The 20,521-nt window shown below is 34.9% G+C and overlaps 1 protein-coding gene across 1 annotated transcript in view; it reads right to left on the reverse strand.

Moving 5' to 3' along the window:
* LOC149901551 (pregnancy zone protein-like) overlaps window positions 1-16,705 on the reverse strand; it is a 31,996-nt gene extending 15,291 nt beyond the window's left edge. The window contains exons 1-17 of the mRNA XM_090110915.1: window positions 16,473-16,705; window positions 13,808-13,977; window positions 13,525-13,597; window positions 13,029-13,191; window positions 10,189-10,359; window positions 9,411-9,526; window positions 8,556-8,745; window positions 7,549-7,674; window positions 6,981-7,166; window positions 6,103-6,258; window positions 5,151-5,603; window positions 3,771-3,996; window positions 3,233-3,375; window positions 2,689-2,835; window positions 2,231-2,338; window positions 1,593-1,777; window positions 980-1,062 (exon numbers count right to left, since the gene is read on the reverse strand). Of these exons, the coding sequence (XP_089967041.1) occupies window positions 980-1,062; window positions 1,593-1,777; window positions 2,231-2,338; window positions 2,689-2,835; window positions 3,233-3,375; window positions 3,771-3,996; window positions 5,151-5,603; window positions 6,103-6,258; window positions 6,981-7,166; window positions 7,549-7,674; window positions 8,556-8,745; window positions 9,411-9,526; window positions 10,189-10,359; window positions 13,029-13,191; window positions 13,525-13,597; window positions 13,808-13,977; window positions 16,473-16,549 (2,773 nt within the window). The 5' untranslated portion in view covers window positions 16,550-16,705. The remainder of the gene's footprint in view (window positions 1-979; window positions 1,063-1,592; window positions 1,778-2,230; window positions 2,339-2,688; window positions 2,836-3,232; window positions 3,376-3,770; window positions 3,997-5,150; window positions 5,604-6,102; window positions 6,259-6,980; window positions 7,167-7,548; window positions 7,675-8,555; window positions 8,746-9,410; window positions 9,527-10,188; window positions 10,360-13,028; window positions 13,192-13,524; window positions 13,598-13,807; window positions 13,978-16,472) is intronic.
* Window positions 16,706-20,521: the final 3,816 nt, after the last annotated feature.

Consider the following 20,521-nt stretch of genomic DNA (forward strand, 5'->3'; position numbering starts at 1 on the left):
GACAGGCTCATTGTTATTAGCAGGATTACCAGAGCGGTTTTCACCGATGATCATGGCAATAGAGCATTCAGGCATTAACATAACGGCTGATTCTATAAAGTCGAAATTGTTAGACATGGAGTCAACCATAGAGGAACATGATGAAGTTGGCGGAGCATTCGCAGCTCGTTCGAAGTACATGAAAAATAAAATGGCGTCAAGAAAAAATGTCAATGTTGGTAACATTGTCGATCCGTCAAAATCAAACGTCAAGGTGAAGACAGTGACACTTCAGTGACATGTCTTACGTAGTAATTGACTGTATACTCTTTGGTGACATGTTACCGATGTAAACAAAAAGGACACTATCGAAATCAATGTACAAATAACGAAAACGCGTCGAACTCCAAAGAAAAACCCCGAATGCAGTCTAATGCTTTTAGTGCTGTGTTCCTAAGCGGGAATTTCAATAAAAATGCATGGTATATTGACTCTGGAGCCAGTGTACACCTTACGGCAAATGAAAGTTGGGTTATGAATGCGTCTTATGATCAGAAACAGGAAATTATCGTTGCAAACAGTGAAAAGTTGTCAGTTTTATGTTCTGGCGATGTGAAGATTACAATTACAACTGGGGGTTCAGCATATTTATGTTATTGTACACTTATCAATATAACATTGTTAGATATAGTGGGGGTGTAGAAAAATAATATCTAATATGTTATATGTGAACTCCTTACTGTACTGGCTGGTTTGGTGATATAGGTATATATATATGTTTCAAATAATAAAACATGTTAGTTCTGTTCTGCACTTCATTCTGTTGTTTTATTATAAATTTAATGAACCGTCTTCGCAATGGGTAGTGTTGGCCCAACAAACGATTGTCGATATTTGCATCTACAATGACGGCCGATCACAATATGTTGGCTCTACACTATCGTGATTGCCTTTCGCCCAACACTGCCTATTGTGAAGAGCGCCTATTAAGAAAACTAACCTCTTCCACATAACATAATAGATTTATGTTCTTGTATTGGCACGCCTTCTGGGTCCACTTGTATTTGTACTATAACTTCATCACTGCGAAAAATAATTCAATTTAGATTTAAATCAATATTGCATATCACTGAATGAAATGTTTTTGAAGTGAAACTTCTTAAGGCACGTTGAGAGTAAAATTTCAAGGTCGCGTCATGGCAATACCGTCACGTCATGGAGTAAGGCGATGATTTAGGTATCTTTAAATGTTGCCAAAGAAGTTTCACTTTCAACACGTATGCTGCTTTTTTCATCTTTCGCTTATTAATACGGAACCCGCGTCACGTATCCGACTCATGCTTGACCGTTTATCATTTTTTCCCTTTAATCCATAATCATATCTGTTTTTGACGTGACGTCTTATAATTTGATAGAGCCGGCTGCACGCACGAAAAAACATGACTCATGCGGCGTTACCTCGCTCTGAGGCGTTCCATGTAAGGCTTGAAGTGCAAGCGAGAGCGCGGAACGAGCGACAAAGAAGCACAATCGGACGTTGTCACGTTCAACTATCGTCAGTAAACCGACTTTACAGACAACCAATTTATTTTTCATTAACTTTTATCCATTACCTGTTTTTCTCAGCACTAGTATCATTACACCCCCCAGTCGCAGTGGCTCTAATACTGAGTCTCGCGTTCCCAGCAACCCGCGCTGAGACCTGTATTCTACCGGACAGCGAGGATCGTGCTGAGACACAGCCTTGCTGAGAACTCGATCCTGATAAGTGCGGGTCGGAGAGGATTTGGATTTGTACCTGGAATTTTTAAATGATATTTTATTTTTAAATACACATATTACACACTATAGGTTGCCAAATTTTTATATTTTTATTTATAACATTAAAATAACTATTTTGTGGTGTGTTGTGTGTACTTAAAAAAATTACATTGTAGCAGCGTGACTATAAAGAGGTTATGCTACTTGTGATGGGATCCTGTAGGTTGCAGGATCCCAGCACATGTTCATATTTTAAGTAAAATAGTTAAAATAGGTCATTAACTCATCTGGAAGTGGTACGTTTAAATTTGGCTAATTAGCCATATTTCATTGATGTCTCTTTTTTGCTTACGGTAGTCGAATAATGACATATTATCATCATTATTGTGCCCTTTTTGAACATCGAATGTTGTGTTGGTAAGCTATCTACACGTTTTTACTTATAAAATCATTTATAATGTGTGCGGGTAGTTTGTTATTCAATACTTACGCTTAATGGCTGGTACAGATAGTTGAACAGTCTATATCGTACTACGGCTTCGTCTCCGCGCCGCAACCTGCGGGGTCCGTCAGCATGGAGGAAGAATTCGCGGAATACCTGCGGAGTTTTTTGGTTTTTTGAGGGTAGTTTCTTTAAAAAGAAAGAAAAAGATGTGATAGGTAGGTAGATAGAGAATTTAATAATTGTAGGTAAAGAAAGACTGTAAAGAAATTGCATATAGTATATTGGCAAGTGCGTAATGTAAGGATTTGTGTAGAATTTTTGTATTACAGGCAAATCTGTTATAACCATTGGAAACTGCAAAAAAAAAAAACGATTTAAACAAGAAAAATTAGTATTTTACAAGAATTTGTCAAATATTTCGTCTATCTACTTTTCATTCGTCTTCTACATATTATAATTATATCAGTATCAATTTCACATAAAAGAACAAAAAGTATAATTACTTGCAACACAGCAGGTTGCGATACAGCAACACCGGTTTTGGCCAAGCAAAGTGCGGAGGCCTCGAACCGGGTGATAGAGTCTGGAGTCCGAGCGCTGGCCACCACTGAGCCGTTGGAACCCACTGCTATGAGACGCCAAAGCCAAGCCTGGGAATATTTATTATTTAAACTTAAAAATAACCATTTATTAATAAATAAATGTTTCTGATTGTATGTAGGTATGTCTCGCGCCAATAATCGCAGTGTGAAACATTACACTGTGTTGTTTGCTTATTCCTTTCCTTAACAGTCAAATATTTAACGATTACTTTCTTTAAATTACACATAAATACTTGAATCACCTTGAATGAAAAACAAAGAAAAAAAACATTGACTAAAATTTGACAAATAAGGGTATGAATCGACGTGTAATATTTAACATTGTACTAAAAAAATAAACTATATTTCTTACATAGTTAGTACAAAAAAAAATCACAAAACATACAAAAAATCTCAAAAAATCTATTTATTTTTTTTATTTTCATTTCTATTCCAATACACAAACCTCAGAGAAATCACTCCTGGGCACAGTCTCCCCCGCCACAAGGGTGGCAGGTCCACATTTCCCCCGCACCCCCCCAGCCAGTCTCACCCCCGCACCCGCTAGCCACAACTCTGCAAGCGATGATGCGCTGGGGCTGTCTTCCGCTAAATGAAATAATTATTTATAGATTAAGAGAATTATTGATACACACACACATACAGAGTACATGTATACGAAAATACAGAGAAATCTAAATGTCGCCGTAAGATTGTAAAAGCCGTTATAATAATTATAATAATTTTTTAATAATATTATAATTAAACATGTGAGATTTTAAATTGTTGTGGATGACATTTACAGTGATATCAATGAGTGATGAGTGATGAATAAAATTTGCAGTTAACTAACTATGTACTATATCGAAAATATACTTTTCTCAAACGTCCATCAAAGTGAGCATTTTCCGCAGTTTTCACATCTGTTTTACAAAATGTTAATGCAATTAATACCTACTCTAAAGAAATAGCAATTCTTTGAAAAGGTGTATATTCATACTTACAAAAGAAACACTCTCCCGCCGCATCATACTCCGTCATATTCCTATGTCCATCGACCAGTTTCCTCAAATTCCTCAATATTAGGTCCTTTATATTCTCTCCCGGCTGAACCCATTTTGATGCGGTATCTATCACTGATAGGGCACAGAGCGCTGGTCCTGGGGTAGTAATGTGCAAGTTGGCGATTGACCCGGGAAGGGCTTGCCGGGTTGCCCAGGATAATTCCACCTGGAAAGATTTAGGAAGAAAATAAAAGTTGGTATAAAGGATCTTCCTAAAAGAGGATGATAAAACAAGTTAGTTTAAAATGTACACACGTACGACCAATTTTATTTATCTTAGATACTTATAATAAATCTGTACATGAAATATATTTAAAAAAAAACTATGAAGGGGTGATAAGGGATCGCTACTGATGCCAAAAATGAAATCAGTAAAATTTTTGTCTGTCTGTCTGTCTGTCTGTCTGTCTGTATATTCGTTATAGAAACAAAAACTACACGACGCATTTTAACGAAATTTGGCACAATTATTCTTCATACTCCTGGGCAGGTTATAGTAAAAGAATCATGTAAATCGGTGTAGAAACACCAAAGTTATACATGAAATACGCTATAAGTCATCGCGCGTGAATACAGAATCATACCATAAGGATTATTTTTGTGTATCAGTTGCCGCGTTCGACGCGCTTCGCGGCGGGAGCTATAAAAAGGCGGCGGGTCTGCACCCGTTTCGCGTTGTCACGGCATCACGTGTGAACGGCTGAACCGATTTCGATAATTCTTTTCTATTATATTCCTTGAAGTACGAGGATGGTTCTTATGTAGAGAAAACGTAAATATTATGTACCACGGGCGAAGCCGGGGCGGACCGCTAGTATTAAATAAACATGTACATTTGCGATATAACAGGTATAGGCCCTGATACCTTATTTAATACTTTTTGACAAGTAATTTTCATACATTATTTGTAATGGAAATCATTTAAGTTTTATAGAAAACTAGCTTTCCACCCGCAGCTTCGCCCGCGCATTCAAAGAAAAACCCGCATAGTTCCCGTTCCCGTGGGATTTCCGGGATAAAACCTATCCTATTTCCTTTCTCGGTTATCAAAATATCTCTACGGACGTCCAAGACAGAACTTTTTTAAACTGTTTTTAACTAGTTTAAATAACAAAAATGACATCAAAAATATCATGAACGTTAAAAATAGTGTTTTTTCTTAATATGTGTGTGTATGTATTATCTTACAAGTGCAATGTATGATACATAAAGACATTTTAAGTTTGAAAAATCAGATGTTTTGCGCGAAGTGACAGTAGTACCCACCTCAACGCTTCGCTTATGAGGCGTGCAAAATGGCTTAAATTTAGATTAATTTACCTTATTAACAAAACATTCATCCATTTCAAAGTGCTTACTCGCACTGATTAGCTCATCGCCATGATAGAAATACGCCACTAAATGACTGTCTGGGCACATTTGGTGCGTCACTTTTATTGGCAGCATTATCTTCAACAATTGGCCATCAAGTAAGGAATCCAGAACATCACTATTGGAAGCATTTGTCGCATAATTCGGGAAGCTGCCAAACTTGCCCATGTTGGCCCAATGTTCATTGGATACATTGGATGTCTTGGCCATATTGGCCCAATGTTCATTAAATATATTGGAAGTATTGGCCATATTGGGCCACGACTTGGTGATTTGGCCAGGTTGGTGGCGAATGTTACTTTGGCATATAGAGTCTCTAGAAGCGGTTAGAATTTGGTCTGTGCTGGTTGGACATTGGGTAGTGGCTCCCCAACGATAGATTATACCACCTCGGGTTATTACCTGGAAATAAGGCCATTAGTATCATATAAATTTAATCTGATAATTTTTATTTTAGGACATCTAGAAAATATTAAAGTAATCAATGGAGTTTCTCGTCGGTTCTTCTCTGTATAAACTGCTTTCTAAACCGATGGTAAATTATTATTTTTCTTTGTTTTCACGATTCAAAAGCGCTTCTCAACGAAGTCTAATAAAGAAATGTTTGAGTTTGAATGCTGTTACACACAAAGAAGAACAGAATCTCAAAATAGCGTTTTAAAGTGAAGTTTTACATAGTCACTATTTTAAGACAAAGGCATGAATTACTAGCGTAAAATAATTACATCTCAAGCATGGGTTTAAAAACTGACTATTTTAATTGTGAAAACGAGCAAATAATCTCTAATCTAAAAACAACCAAAATGCACACACCCAAAATGACCAAAACATCCCCATAAACTCAAAAATCCATATTTACCAAGTCTACCGAAAATTTTCCTCATAAATATACAGAACTCACCACAAAATGCACAGTAAGTGGTCTGCTAACATCAGGTATATTAACATACAAAGGAACTAGTGTCCTACTCCGGGTTGGAGCCCGTAAAGGTCCTAAAGCTGCTTTACCAGACCCTACTGTGAGGTGTAGGGTCGCTGATGTGCTATTGGTACTTGCCTAGAAAGGAAAAGTATGAATATGATTGATTTTTAGGATTTTAGCATTCAAATGTTTTATAAATATATTTTTAAGCTATTGCATAGCTTCTATCGCGGGCCTTGAGCGCGGGGACCGAATCGAGAAATTCCGTAACGAAAAAACCTCACGCTCCCCACGGGCGGGGACGGGCACGGAGGTGTGGCTTGAAGGCATAGCATGCAATAGCTTTACCGTGGCAGTCCCCGAGTGCCACACGTCTTTTTTTTTAAAGAATAGAAAAAAATAACATGAAAAAGTATCCTAAATGCCCATCAACCCACCAAAACAATAATAACGTTGTAATTTACGTCGTCTACAAAAATAACGTTGAAATTATTTTCACTTATCGATTTCCCTTAAGAACTACTTAATTGATCTGTATTCTGTACCTTATTTTAAACACTATCAGCTAAAATATTTAATGAACCTCCTGGTTTTCAAGTTGTAACAAAACTTTTGAAACAGTCAAGACAGGATACCTGTTACAGCCATTATATAAAAAAAACTAGCTGTGCCGCGCGGTTTCACCCGCATTACACCGCTCCTGTTGGTCTTAGCATGATGATATATAGCCTATATTACTCGTGGATAATGTAGCTTTCGAATGGTGAAAGAGTTTTTAAAATCGGTCCAGTAGTTTATGAGCCTATTCATTACAATCAAACAAAGTTTTCCTCTTTATAATATTAGTGTAGACTTACCCGAAACACATAAAAAGGACTTCCATCAGCTGTAAACATGACTCTAGCGATCCCCTTTTCATCAGTAAGGGAGTCGATACAAGAGGAATTACCAACATTTATGGTATCTATAGATTTGGATGGAGACTTGCAAATACGAACCGTTTCGTTGGACGCTGGTTTATCGTCCCAACGAGTAGCTTTTACCTGGGTATAAGACAAGTAGATTGAAGAATTCGTAGAATTGATTAGAAAAAAATAAGAGCACATGTGTCAGAAGTGAAACTTGTTTGGCAAGATTCAAAGATACCAAATTCGTCGCTTTACTCTAGAAATCATTCAAATTTAAGACCGCTACAGAAAACTATGTGATAACAATCTTTTGAATGCGAAAAGCGTAATTATTGCATTTTTATTTATTTGCAATAGATTTATAACACGGTATTCTTCTTTAGTTCTTGTATCTAAAGAAAAATTTAAGACGATTTTTTACGCATAAGTATAATACTATTAATTCATACTATTAATGTTACGTATTTCAGTAATAAAAGAGATTTAAAGATGGAGATAATGTTTCTTTAAAACTTACCTTCAATTTATAAGGCAAACCAGAAGACACAACAGTTCCCTGTTTGGTTAGAAACTCTAAAGTGATTGGATTGTCTACAACTTGTGATATTACGGTAGTATTCTGCCATACTCTTGTACCTTCCTCCTGCAATTTTGTAAATAGCATTACCAATTATAATAATTATTAAATAACTAGCAGTCCGCCCCGGCTTCGCCCGTGGTACACATATTTACGTTTTCTCTACATAAGAACCATCCTCGTACTTCAAGGAATATAATAAAAAAAGAATTAACGAAATCGGTTCAGCCGTTCTCAAGTTATGCGCTTACCAACACATTTTGCGATTCATTTTTATATACAGGGTGTCCCACTGTTGGTATACTAAGCTCAAAGGAGGTTATAGTTTTGCATACGCTGAGTACGTAAAAAATACTTAAAAAATTCCAGACGCATTTTTTTTTCAAATAGATGAAATCTTAAAACTCTATGTGTACACCCATAGCAAGCAACCCGCCCATTTTTGCCACTAGAACGTGAGCTATCGTTTAAGATTATGTTTTCATAGACAAAATGCTCACATTAGAGAAGCGGTATATGATGGCTGCGCGAAGCTAGAGAAGAAAACATGGATTTTCAGGAAAAAAATATCAAAAAAATTTTAACGTAATTTTGTTGTTTATGTATTTTTTACGTGATCAGTGTATGCAAAACTACACGTTCCTTCGCGCTTAGTATACCAATAGTGTGACACCCTGTATAAGAAGAAGAAGATGTATGATAGAAAGAGTACCTAATTCAAATAACAAAACTTTCACAGCGAAAACAAACAGGGTTTTTGTTCAAAAATTAATTATCGACACGTAATAATCGTAAACGAAAATATTGCATAATTTGCTTTCCTTTTTCAAACAAAACACAGAATAATATTGATGATCACATATTCAAATGCTTCTTTATAATAGCAAATACATATTCTATGTAATGAAAAACAGTAAATCAAATTGTACAATTACTACCAAAATTACCTGAAAAGAGAAATCAGCAATAACAACATCAGGCGGAGTATCCCCCATAAGGCCTATACGTCTTGCTGCTGCAGCATGCCTATGACAGGCTCTAGCCCTCAATTTTGTGGCCGTTCGGATCCCACCCGCGGATCCCGCACCCCGGATCCTGATCACTAACATGCCCTCTACTGCTTCTGACCATGGGTACCTATATGGGAAAATTAACAATAAAATCAACAGGCAGCTTATAGTGTCAGTTGTATCCCACCCTAGGATCCCGCACCCCGGATCCTGATCACTAACATGCCTTCTACTGCTTCTGACCATGGGTACCTATATGGGAAAATTAACAATAAAATCATCAGGCAGCTTATAGTGTCAGTTGTATCCCACCCTAGGATCCCGCACCCCGGATCCTGATCACTAACATGCCTTCTACTGCTTCTGACCATGGGTACCTATACTATGGTTAAATAAACAATTAAAACATCAGGCGACGTATAACGTGTCAGTGGGATCCCACCCTCGGATCCCGCACCCCGGAACCGAATCACTAACATGTCCTCTACTGCTTAATATATGCTAATAAATTAACTCATGAAATTTTTTTATTGGTACAGAATGATGATTGTCTATAAAGCTAAACTTAAAACTTCTCGTCTTACAAACAACAACAAGTTTTTATAGGTGAAAGTTCAACATAGTAAATACATGTACTTAGTTACTACAATTAATTATTATTAGGTACACCGCAATTTTTATACAGATAATTTACTTTAACCTCAATCATTAATGAAAGATGTTGGAAAAAGTACAAATATACTGAATTAAATAAATAAATATATTCCTATATTTTCAATATAAAGTTCTCACCTCACACATACTGTCCAAACAAGCCTTTCACTAGATCTTAAAATTCGTGGCGCGTGTCGTACCGTCAGCTGAAATGGCGGTAACTCGTAATTGGCTACTGAAAATAGCGCTGAACCCTAAAAATTCAAAAATGTTTAAAAATTACGAAAAGCAAATTTATCTACATAATAAAGAATCCGTTATTATTTAAAAATCTATTAATATTTTTCTTTCGTATAAGTTTCAAACAATTGTTATGAATAATAATTAATAGTGAAAATAAATACCTATAAAATTATGTCGAAACAAAATACAATAACAGACAATAACAATGTAAAAATTTCAAATCGGCGTTCCAAATTTTTTTCTGTAGCATTTTTTTTTAATGTTTGCGGCCAGTGTTTGTGAATTATTAAAAATACATTGATATTTTTTTACTTTAAATTTTCAAGAAACAGTAATTAGTTATAACGAAAAAACAAAATTATAAATTCAGTAATGTTTAACATTGAAAGAACACCATTCTTTTTTCTGAAACTTTTTAAATTGAAATGTTTATGGCCAGTGCTAGCGAAACCTCATTGTAGTTAGCGCAATAAATCATAGATGGCGCTGATATCAATCTATCACATTTCCAATTTAATTTATAATAATTGTTATTTAAGTTTTTTTTATGTTTCTTTAAAATAAATAAATACGCTAAATATATAATCTCATTTATTTAAATTTATAACTTCGTGTTTGTATATTTATATGCAAGTAGTTCCTGTATATAAATATAGATGGCGCTGAAACAAACCTGCGTTCCATCAGCCAGCTTAGCTCGGATCGTCCATTTGCCGACTGGCGCGAGTTCGTCCAACTGATATTGCTGTTGAGCGATACCGAAGCGGGTTCGAACCCGCGACCACTGTGAGAGTCTAGTGCCCTCCCAAGCGCCTCGAGGACCTTCTAGCCAGATTTCGTCTATCTGAAAATTTTTAAATCGAATATATTTTAGCAAGCGATTGATAATACACATTGAAATACCTGCAAGAAAATAGTAGGTTTGATAGAAAAAGCTGAGTATACAAATAATATATTTAAATTTTCAATAATATAGGCAACAGGATAAAATAATACATAATTTATAGCACCTCGTTACTAGGATAATAATTTTTCATATGTATTTTAATGAAATATCGCGCATAAGCAGCATATTATACCTAGTAATAAATTTAAATTTATAAATATATAGATAGATATAACTCCTCATATTATTATGAACAAATTAACAACTTAGGTATAATCCAAACAAATAACACTTATGAATTGATTCTAATCCTAAATTATCGTTTAGCACTTCATTGATAAATGGAGATTATCAAATATCTAACGAAAAAAATAAACAACGGAAATACAAAGAGAAATGTATCCGTAGCTATAAAACGGCTGATCAATAATGTAAACAACATATTTGCATACCACAACTCGTCGCAACCGTGTCAGTGTTACGCTGACTTTTAGTAAACATGCTGCAGTTTAGTGTGATTAACAGGATAATGAGTAAATGGCTAGTTTTGAACATCCCAATACCTGTAGGTATATGTGACATAATGTAAAAATAAAAAAATTCTGCCTATAGCATAACTGTGTGTACTTGTGTGAAATATATTTGTAAAAAACATACTACAGTCCATAGCTATAAGCTAGAACTAAATAATTTTTTCGAAGTATTATAATATTTGTGCAGATATTTCTAAGATTCTATTAATTAATATTGGTATTTAGTTGTTTGCGTCTAATTGAATAAGTAAGTTCCGTTCTTTTACTAATTATGTAAAAAGTACAGGAAACCTGTATAATGTCAATTGTATCATTTTGTGTTTCTCGAGTGTCTTATTCTAAAGTAGAACTTTAATGTTTTATGATTTAGCCCTTCACCAGTACGCCACTGCTTATAAAAAATTTTCTATACAACTTTTTCAAGAATATTCTAGCCATTCCACTAATTGTCAGTTTTTTTTACCGACAACATGAACCCGACCACAAGACCGGTTGCTATCTCAAATAATGGATACACGTCGCGAATTATGATGAACAGTTATTTGTATTTAATTTTAGTCGACTCATTGATTACTTGCAGCTTTTCGGTGAAAGGGATAAGAAAAAGTGTCCTGCATAAATATTTTAAGAATAAACTAAACCACTTTCAAATTCTAGAAGTAAACTAAACTAGGATTTTAATTAAAAAAGAATTATCAAAATCGGTTCCCAGTCAAAAATTAAGATAATAATAATAGTTTAAAAAAACTAAAAAACACGCTTTTTATAGAGAACCGAACTAAAAATAGAAAATTTTTATCAAATTAGTGTATTGTCATCGGTCCTCAATAAATCTACAAAGTTTGAACGAAATCTGGCCGTTTAAAGTGGGTCAAAATCGCGCCCAAAGAAGTCGGTTACAAACATACAAACATACAGGTGAAGCTAATATAAAGCGTGTAAAAACCGGACCTGAGTTCCTGTAGTTCCTGAGATTAGCGCGTCCAAACAAACAAACAAACTCTTCAGCTTTATAATATTAGTAAGTATAGATGTGCACAATTGAATTTGATTTGATTTAAGTAATCATTATTTAATGATTGCAGTTTTAACTTTATCTCACAAAAAATATTAGTTTTTAGAAGGTGACAAGGCTTCTATATACGCAATAACATCCTAAAGGGATATTATTGCAATAAAAACTGGATTCTAACCTCCCTCGTTAGACGGCATTCCGTTCGCATCCTGTGCTTATAAAAGCTCAAGTAGTATTTACACAGCTGAACTTAGGGAATACAAGTTACGTTTAAGTTAATGCTTAGTTGAACTAAGTTAAAATTGGGAACGTAACAACACAACGATAGAAAATAATGGAAACTTAACAAATATAAAATCATAAAAGCATGCCTAAAAATCGGGGGATTTTGTTTGCTCAATTTTAATTTTATAATTCATATGGACTGTCTACAAAACAAGGGAATGCATTCGTTCAGAAGTAAAAATATTTTAAGAACAATTATTGTCTTGAGGTAAGAACTTATTTCGTTATTTTGTAGATAACTACCCTCTTTATATTATTATTATTATATATAAATAAAATCTGTAGATACATTAAAGAAAGTTAGTTTTGCTACATATTTTGTCTAAGGTAATAATTCCTACTGTTTACAAAGAACCCAAACGGGACAGAATGCGAGCAAGAAGAGTGTTTAATAAAATGAATATAATGTTATCACTTATCACATAATCTTATATATAAAAATGAATCGCAAAATGTGTTGGTAAGCGCATAACTCGAGAACGGCTGAACCGATTTCGATAATTCTTTTTTTATTATATTCCTTGAAGTACGAGGATGGCTTTTATGTAGAGAAAACGTAAATATGTACCACGGGCGAAGCCGGGGCGAACCGCTAGTCTATAATATAAAAATGAATCGCAAAATGTGTTGGTAAGCGCATAACTCGAGAACGGCTGAACCGATTTCGATAATTCTTTTTTTATTATATTCCTGGAAGTACGAGGATGGTTCTTATGTAGAGAAAACGTAAACATGTACCACGGGCGAAGCCGGGGCGGACCGCTAGTACAATATAATATCATATCTTTTCTCACATTAGTATGTGCAGGAGTCAGATCAGCTTTCAGAGCAATCAGGCGGAATCGCACCAGGTCGCCAGGTCGATACTTGGCGCGTTCCGTGTGGATGATGAGCAGCCTCCCGCTGGAGATCCGGAGGGGAACTCGACGCTCCCAGGTGCAAGATGCTTCTGGGTATCTGGTAATGTTAGTGTTATAAATATATACAGCCTAAAGCACAAAACACATTTATAAAATAAACTCCATGTCAACACATTTATAAATAAAAACATATCTTGTTGTTATATTGATTAGTGTACAAAGATTGTATTAAATCTGTCCGTTTAAAGTGGGTCCAAAACGTGTGAAGGATCATTTGCCGCTTTATAAGAGGCCTTTCTCGGTATTGAAAAAAAACATTATGAAAAAGTAAGACAAAATTGCCTTAAGATTTAGTCAGGTCTCCGAAGTAAGAAAACAAATGAAGTAAGAACGCATGATGATGATCAATTAATGTGTCATATTAGCTTACCGTACATTCACAACTAATTCTGCTTTAGAATTTGGTTGAAGTGGCACCGATATGTCCAAACAACCGCCATCACCTAAAAATAGAAGAAACATAATTTACGATTTTTCTTCAAATACCTACGTTTAACGTTACGTTCGTTTGTTACGTTCTCGGAAACATTTTACTAATTCATCATTCTCATAAAAAAGCATTTGGTTTAGCGATAAATATTTATCTGAAAAAACGTCGCCAAATCAATACAAAGCATCTCAATACTAATAATCTGAACAATAAATCTTTTTACCACTATTAAGCTGCCGCGACGCGCTCACAGACTCTCCATTCACCATCAATGTCAGCAGCATCCTCGCTGGACCCTCAGGGTGGAACCTGGAGAGACAGGCCCTGTTGGTGCCGCCAGCTGTTAACACCCCTGGCACCAGGAACAGGTGGTTCTTGTCTGTGCATGGCGAACTGGAAGGGAATTAAGTATAGATGATTTTGAAAGCTTTCGAAGATTTTTTTTTCAAATTATTAACTTTATTTTACAACTAGCTGTGCCTCGTGATATTACTCGCATTGTTCCGCTACTATTGGTCGAAATAATTTTTGTAAGGATAAAGAGGAAAACTTTGTTTGTTTGATTGATTGTAATGAATAGGCTCATAAACTACTGGACCGATTTAAAAAAATTCTTTCACCATTCGAAAGCTACATTATCCACGAGTAGGTAATATAGGCTATATATCATCATGCTAAGACCAACAGGAGCGGAATAATGCGGGTGAAATCGCGCGGCACAGCTAGTAATAGGAATAAGCGTAGATATGAAGTGATGAACTGTGTAAAAATATTCGTAACTATAGAACTGCTGGCTCGAATAGGCTGTGTTATTGTTTTTGTTTCTTTGTAAGATAGCCCATTTATCGAGGAAGGATATCTACACTAGTACAAGCAGATACTTTTTGTAGTTTTGCAAAGAATAATTTCATATCGATTACATTTCATGGTACGCTTTTTTCGCCACTACCACCAGAACGATGATGAAAAATGATGCAGTATTGTTTTCATTACGATTAAATCGAAATATCTCTGTATTTATTTCATATCTCTTTACAAATTGCAATTAGATTAATGGACTTTGTTATTGAAATGTCTATACACAAAGTCACGTTTATTATAATGTCGGAAACATTATAGATGACTCTTCTTTACCATAAGGAAATGTGTTTGTAGGTCAAGTATGCAAGTCGCAAGGTTGGCTCTGCAGTTTTTGAAGAGAAATATTGTTTTTTTTATGAAATGTGAAAATGATTTGTGTAAATAAACATTGGTAAAAGGTCATTTTGTGGGAGGTTATTGACTTTTTAAATAACCAAATCGTTTATATTTGTGTTTGTTTTTACTTTTTACTTTTTAGGGGTGAAACTTTATAGATATGAAAATGTGACAAATGAAAAATCATAGGTGCACTATGATTTTTGTCTATTTCAAATACCCATGTATATTTCAAATTTACGAAGTGATTAGGCAATAACTATTTTTCATTAACTATATATAGGTACTAGGTATAAGTAATCTTCCCCACAGCTTTTTATTAATGGTATCTTTAAATCAAAACTGAACACGTGTGAATAGCTTATAATATTTATGTACTCTAGTACCTAGTATGTAATTAACTCAGATTATCTTCACAAAAACAGTGACGTTATTGTACTATTATTATATGGAGAATGCCAGGAAACGTTGAATTAATTAAATGACAACCATTCATTATTTTATATATTGCAAGGATACGTATTTATATATTTTCTCTAATGGTTTTAGACATTTTATTATTTCGTTTAGAATTTAGATGAAAGAGTGTCGTGTCTATGGAAGATCTATCTTAAAGTCTGATTAAAAAAACAAATAAATGTTTCTTTCTTTCTTTCTTTCTTTCTTTCTAAAATGTATTTTTTATTACAAATCAACAACGAGGTAGGTAACTAGCTTGGTAACTTAGTTATATTTGAATATATCAGTCTTATTTTCCTGCATTTCCTGGGGTTTTTAGCAAAATTGTTATATTTTCAAACAAAAACGAATGTTTGTTTATGACTGTGTAGGATCCAAAGGATCTCTCACAATAAAAAGCTCGTCATTTCTATAACAGAGATAATAATGACGATACTCCATAATAAAAACCAAATTTGGTTCGGGTCGGATACTAATTATCATTTAATAAAATTATTACAAGCAAATTTCGGTTCATCTTTTTTACCCTTGCCTTGATACGAACATGAATCACCAATCCTTATTTGAATTGAAAACTAAATCTTTTTAATAACACCGTAATTATTGGTTTCCTGAGAATTGATTCATCAACAAAAAATTGCTTTGTAGGTAATGGTTACCTAGTCTATCCATACTAATATTATAAATGCGAAAGTAACTCAATCACGCCTGAACTACTGAATCAACTTGCATGAAATTTGGTATAGATATATTTTGATACCCGAGAAAGGACATATAGTATAGGTTTTATCCTGGAAATCCTACGGGAACGGGTTTTTCTCTGAAAATGCGGGCGAAGCCGCGGGCGGAAAGCTAGTACTCTATAACAAAACATATTAAGGTGCATTGGGGTAATTCCGGCCACGGGGTAAATACGTATATGTTAAATACGTAACTATCGATAGATTAAGCAAATATGTATGCTAATAATATCAAACCTTTATATCTTCATGCCCTTCCTTCACGATACTTATGATAAAGCGATGCTCTAAAGTGGTATTCATCATTTTCTGAAATTACCCCTCATCCGAAATTCCCCCAATGCACTATATACCTGTAACACCTGTACCACCTTTAAAAATGCTGATTTTAATGAGAGAGATGAAATCATAGTCATTTATGTAAGGAACGTTTTATGTAGGTATCAATGACCTGTTGAGATAATTTATATCTATTATTAATTTAAAACATACCTTGTAATATTCTGTGGTAATTCACTCACATTGGCTAAAACCGGGGTCAACAATAACAAAAGATTTGACCACTTCATTGTAAAATCCTTAACAATCTAACAAAATTGAACGCTCACAGAACACACCATAATTGTAACAATACGAAGCACTTAGTACTGAATGTAAACAAAAACTTGATTAGCATACAATAACAAAGTTACATCAATTTTATGTAAAAAATAATTATCTATGGTTATTGGATAGTATTGACCTTAGTCTAAATTCAAGTGCACATAAAAAAATTAAAACGTCAAAATTTAAATTAAATTCTTTTTCTTTAGCGATGCGCGCGCTCGACTAGCCGCCGGTCGTCGCGAGCGCGGTTTCAACTGCGAATGTGTGAGATCAGACATCTTCAACATTTTTTGCGCTTTTGATACTTACAGCTATAAAGTTTAATTGTTTCGCGAACAGTGATGGCCCAGTTTTAAACAAAAGCTTCGTTTGATTCTGTTTGTACTGGCGAAACGCAAAAAATTTGAATCGGAACCGTTAGGCATTGTCGATTCATGAAAATATCACAATTCAATGAAATGATAAAGATTGATGATAGCAATATGAATCATCGTTAATTACAATTAGCTGTTTAGTGTTTGTACCACAGGTTGGAAACATTTTTTACAGTTGTAAAGTGAGTACCTACTTCAGTATCTATTTTTTTCGATCAAAGTTTGTGATTCTTTTTGATTGAAAAACAAATGATTACTTATAATAATCTTTTTACAGCATCCATACTAATATTATAAATGCGAAAGTAACTCTGTCTGTCTGTCTGTTACTCAATCACGCCTAAACTACTGAACCAATTTGCATGAAATTTTGTATGGAGATATTTTGATACCCGAGAAAGGACATAGGATAGGTTTTATCCCGGAAATCCTACGGGAACGGGTTTTTCTTTGAAAACGCGGGCGAAGCTGCGGGCGGAAAGCTGGTTCAATATAAATATGTTTTATGCACCGTAATCGCTCAACAAATAAAAGGTCGTTAAAAGGGTTTATTGAAAATATTATACAGTTAGGTTGTTAACAGTTAGGGTAAACAAATCACATTACGGCTTTGAACACCAATTATTATCCATAAATCGATCATTACAATGCAAATGTGGGATTTGTATTTCATATTCATATTTATTAAATATTCAAACAATTATGCCTTTTTATTACTAGTTATTGGAATGACCTAGATTCCTAAAAAGAAGAAAATTAAGGTAAGTTTTCTAACTTTTAGAAAATATTACACATTACGAACCTACCATATTAGCTTAAAACTTACATGATACAATGTTTGAAAGAATTTCGTATTTAAAATAGACATGTTAATATATAAAAAAAATATTCAACATCATTACTTAGATACTGTTTATTGTAATTAATAAATTAACTTAACTTTTAAAACTGTTGCGTTCCTCTGTTTAGGTCAATAGGTCGAGCGTTGACCGAGAGAACACATGGTGATTAGTTTAAATAAAACAAACTTATAAACAATTTAAAAACATTCACAATAATTAATCTGTTTTTAATAAGCAACATATTTTTTTATTATATTTTCAAAATATGTATTTAAGAGTATTTTGAACAATTTTTTTTAATATTGGTGCTAAATCTATAGTTAGTTGATTGTTATTTTTATTAAAAAAGCCTGTCATAATATTATATATATGTCGGAGACGGTCAATAGCGCGGATGTAAAACGACTCTAAGCACGAGTTCCGGAAGGTGGCAGCACAGTGAAGTTGGCGGCTTACTTCATGCTTGTACCGGGTCGAGCCCGTGAAGGCTCGCCCTCGGGACGGCACTTCACATTCGAACATCGAAGAGTTCGGATCTTCCACTACTAGGAACTGTTAACCTTTTCTTTGCTAGTGTTTAATTTAAATGTGTAACGTAACGGTTATTAAAAGTGATTGTATTAAAATGACTGTATTGTAAAACTGACATGATTAAAAAGAGCAACTATGGAGTTTCTTGCCGGTTCTTCTCTGTAGATACTGCTTTCCGAATCGGTGGTAAATAAAGAAATGATTGAGTTTGAGGTGTTTCTTTGCTCGATTACCCAACGCAACGCCCACAGCTTGAAAATAGATTCACAATCTACATCTTGCTCCGACATCAGAATTGGGATCAAATCGAGCAAATGAGAAAACACGTGGCGATAACCTCGATACGATATACGATAACCTGATTAAAAGTCAAAGCGCCGCAACCACGTGGCACTTCGATCCAGTTTCAACGGGAAGAAGCATCCTACAGATCTACGAGCATACGTGTCACTGAGCAGCCAGTGACAAAGGGAGAGCTCGTTATGTGCGGGCAGGGTGGCAACTTCGCCTCGCGCTGCACGGATGACACTGCCGCTCGCATCACCGCGTCGGAAGCCGTATCATCGAGAGCAGCGCCATGTCATCATGTCGTGCACCGTGCCATTGCGTCGAGCGTCCGGCTTCGAGCATCATGCGTCGATCGTCGAGCATCATGCGTCGAGCGTCGAGCGTCATGCGTGGCGCCATGTGGTGCATTACGCATCCATACTGAGCACCGCGGCACCAAGCTGGGCTCCGCGACACCACGCCAGGCGTTGCACATCCACGCCAGGCACCGCAATACCACGCCGGGCGTCGCGCTACCATCACTACCATCAACACGTCGGGCCTGAGATCACCAGAACCAGAGCGATGTATCGACGTGTCGTCATTCAATCTCATACCAAATCGGTCAGTAGATAACATTTCACTTTGAGTGTACAGTTAGATAAAGTTTCAAAATGTAGTAACTTTTTTGAAAGATAAAGAAATTTATTGCCAAAAACATTAGTTACAAAATTTATTTTAAAATTAATTGAGGAAAATGGTCACAGCCTCGGCAAAATGCTGCACAAAAACTGCGCTGATTTACAGGTTGTACCAAATGTAACGATTAGATTTTGTTTAAAGTTGTAGCCTACAAGACCAGTGTATAGTTAAATCTTATTGCATTACATTAAACTCAACTTATTTACGCAGTGATGTTATTATTAGGTCGTGCGATATGGCTTTAAGGTTTTGTAGTTAGTTAAAACTTATTCCATTACATTCAGCCCATCTTAGTTACGCAGTGGTAAATTATCAGTACCTAGGTCGTGTGACTTGTATTTCACTTATTCAGGGACGCGTTTACTTTAGTAGGTAATTCGTGTTATTTTAAAAATGCTTCGCGGCCTAAGTACTGCCTTCAAGATGAAATTAAGTAACGACTTGTTTTAATGTTTGTAACTTTGCGAATTAACGCTAACAAAGAAAACACATTAATTTGTACACTGCATCCAGATTCTTCAATCGAACGTAAACAATAAACATTCACTTGTCAGTGTATCAGAACAAAAACAGTATGCGAATTGCTTTTAAATTAGTTTCTTAACTACCCGCGTTAGTTTTTTGACTACCCGCATAAATTTTTTAAACTACCTGCGTTAGTTTTTATTTAGGCTATAACCCTTGACAAATAGCAATTAATTGCTACACAAAGACAGCCTTATTGCTATTCGATTAAAAACGAAAAGTAATGCGTTAACTAGTGCATTAGAGGTTTATAAACTTTTCGTAGGTTTTATTTAAGGTGATATTTGAGGTTAATTACTTAAAATAATGTTGTGAACAATTCACAGTATGCAGTTTTTACAATATGCAGTTTTATGAAATGTTACAGATTTACTTTGATCGAATAAAAGGTAAATCGAGGCATTTAATTTTGAATTTTTACAGAGAATTTATTAGGTCCTTATTTAGGCAGTTCATAATACAATGTCGCAGATAATTAGCGTGTTCAAATAAACAGCTGGCCTAAGATAAATGTTATGATTGGAATACGGGTCTAGATTTAGTTTGAGTACGTAACTTGATTGCTTTAAAATTATTTTAACTATCTCATCGACGTTTGGGTCCGTTCAATGTTAAGATATTAAGACTGTTGAAAATAATCTTAAGGTTAATAGCGCCTTTACAGTTTACATACTGTCGTCAGATAATGTCTGTT

Source organism: Colias eurytheme, chromosome 16, assembly GCF_061535395.1.
Source record: "Colias eurytheme isolate Ceu_HAF_F1 chromosome 16, ilColEury1 Martin Lab GWU primary, whole genome shotgun sequence".
In the NCBI taxonomy this organism is placed as follows: domain Eukaryota; kingdom Metazoa; phylum Arthropoda; class Insecta; order Lepidoptera; family Pieridae; genus Colias; species Colias eurytheme.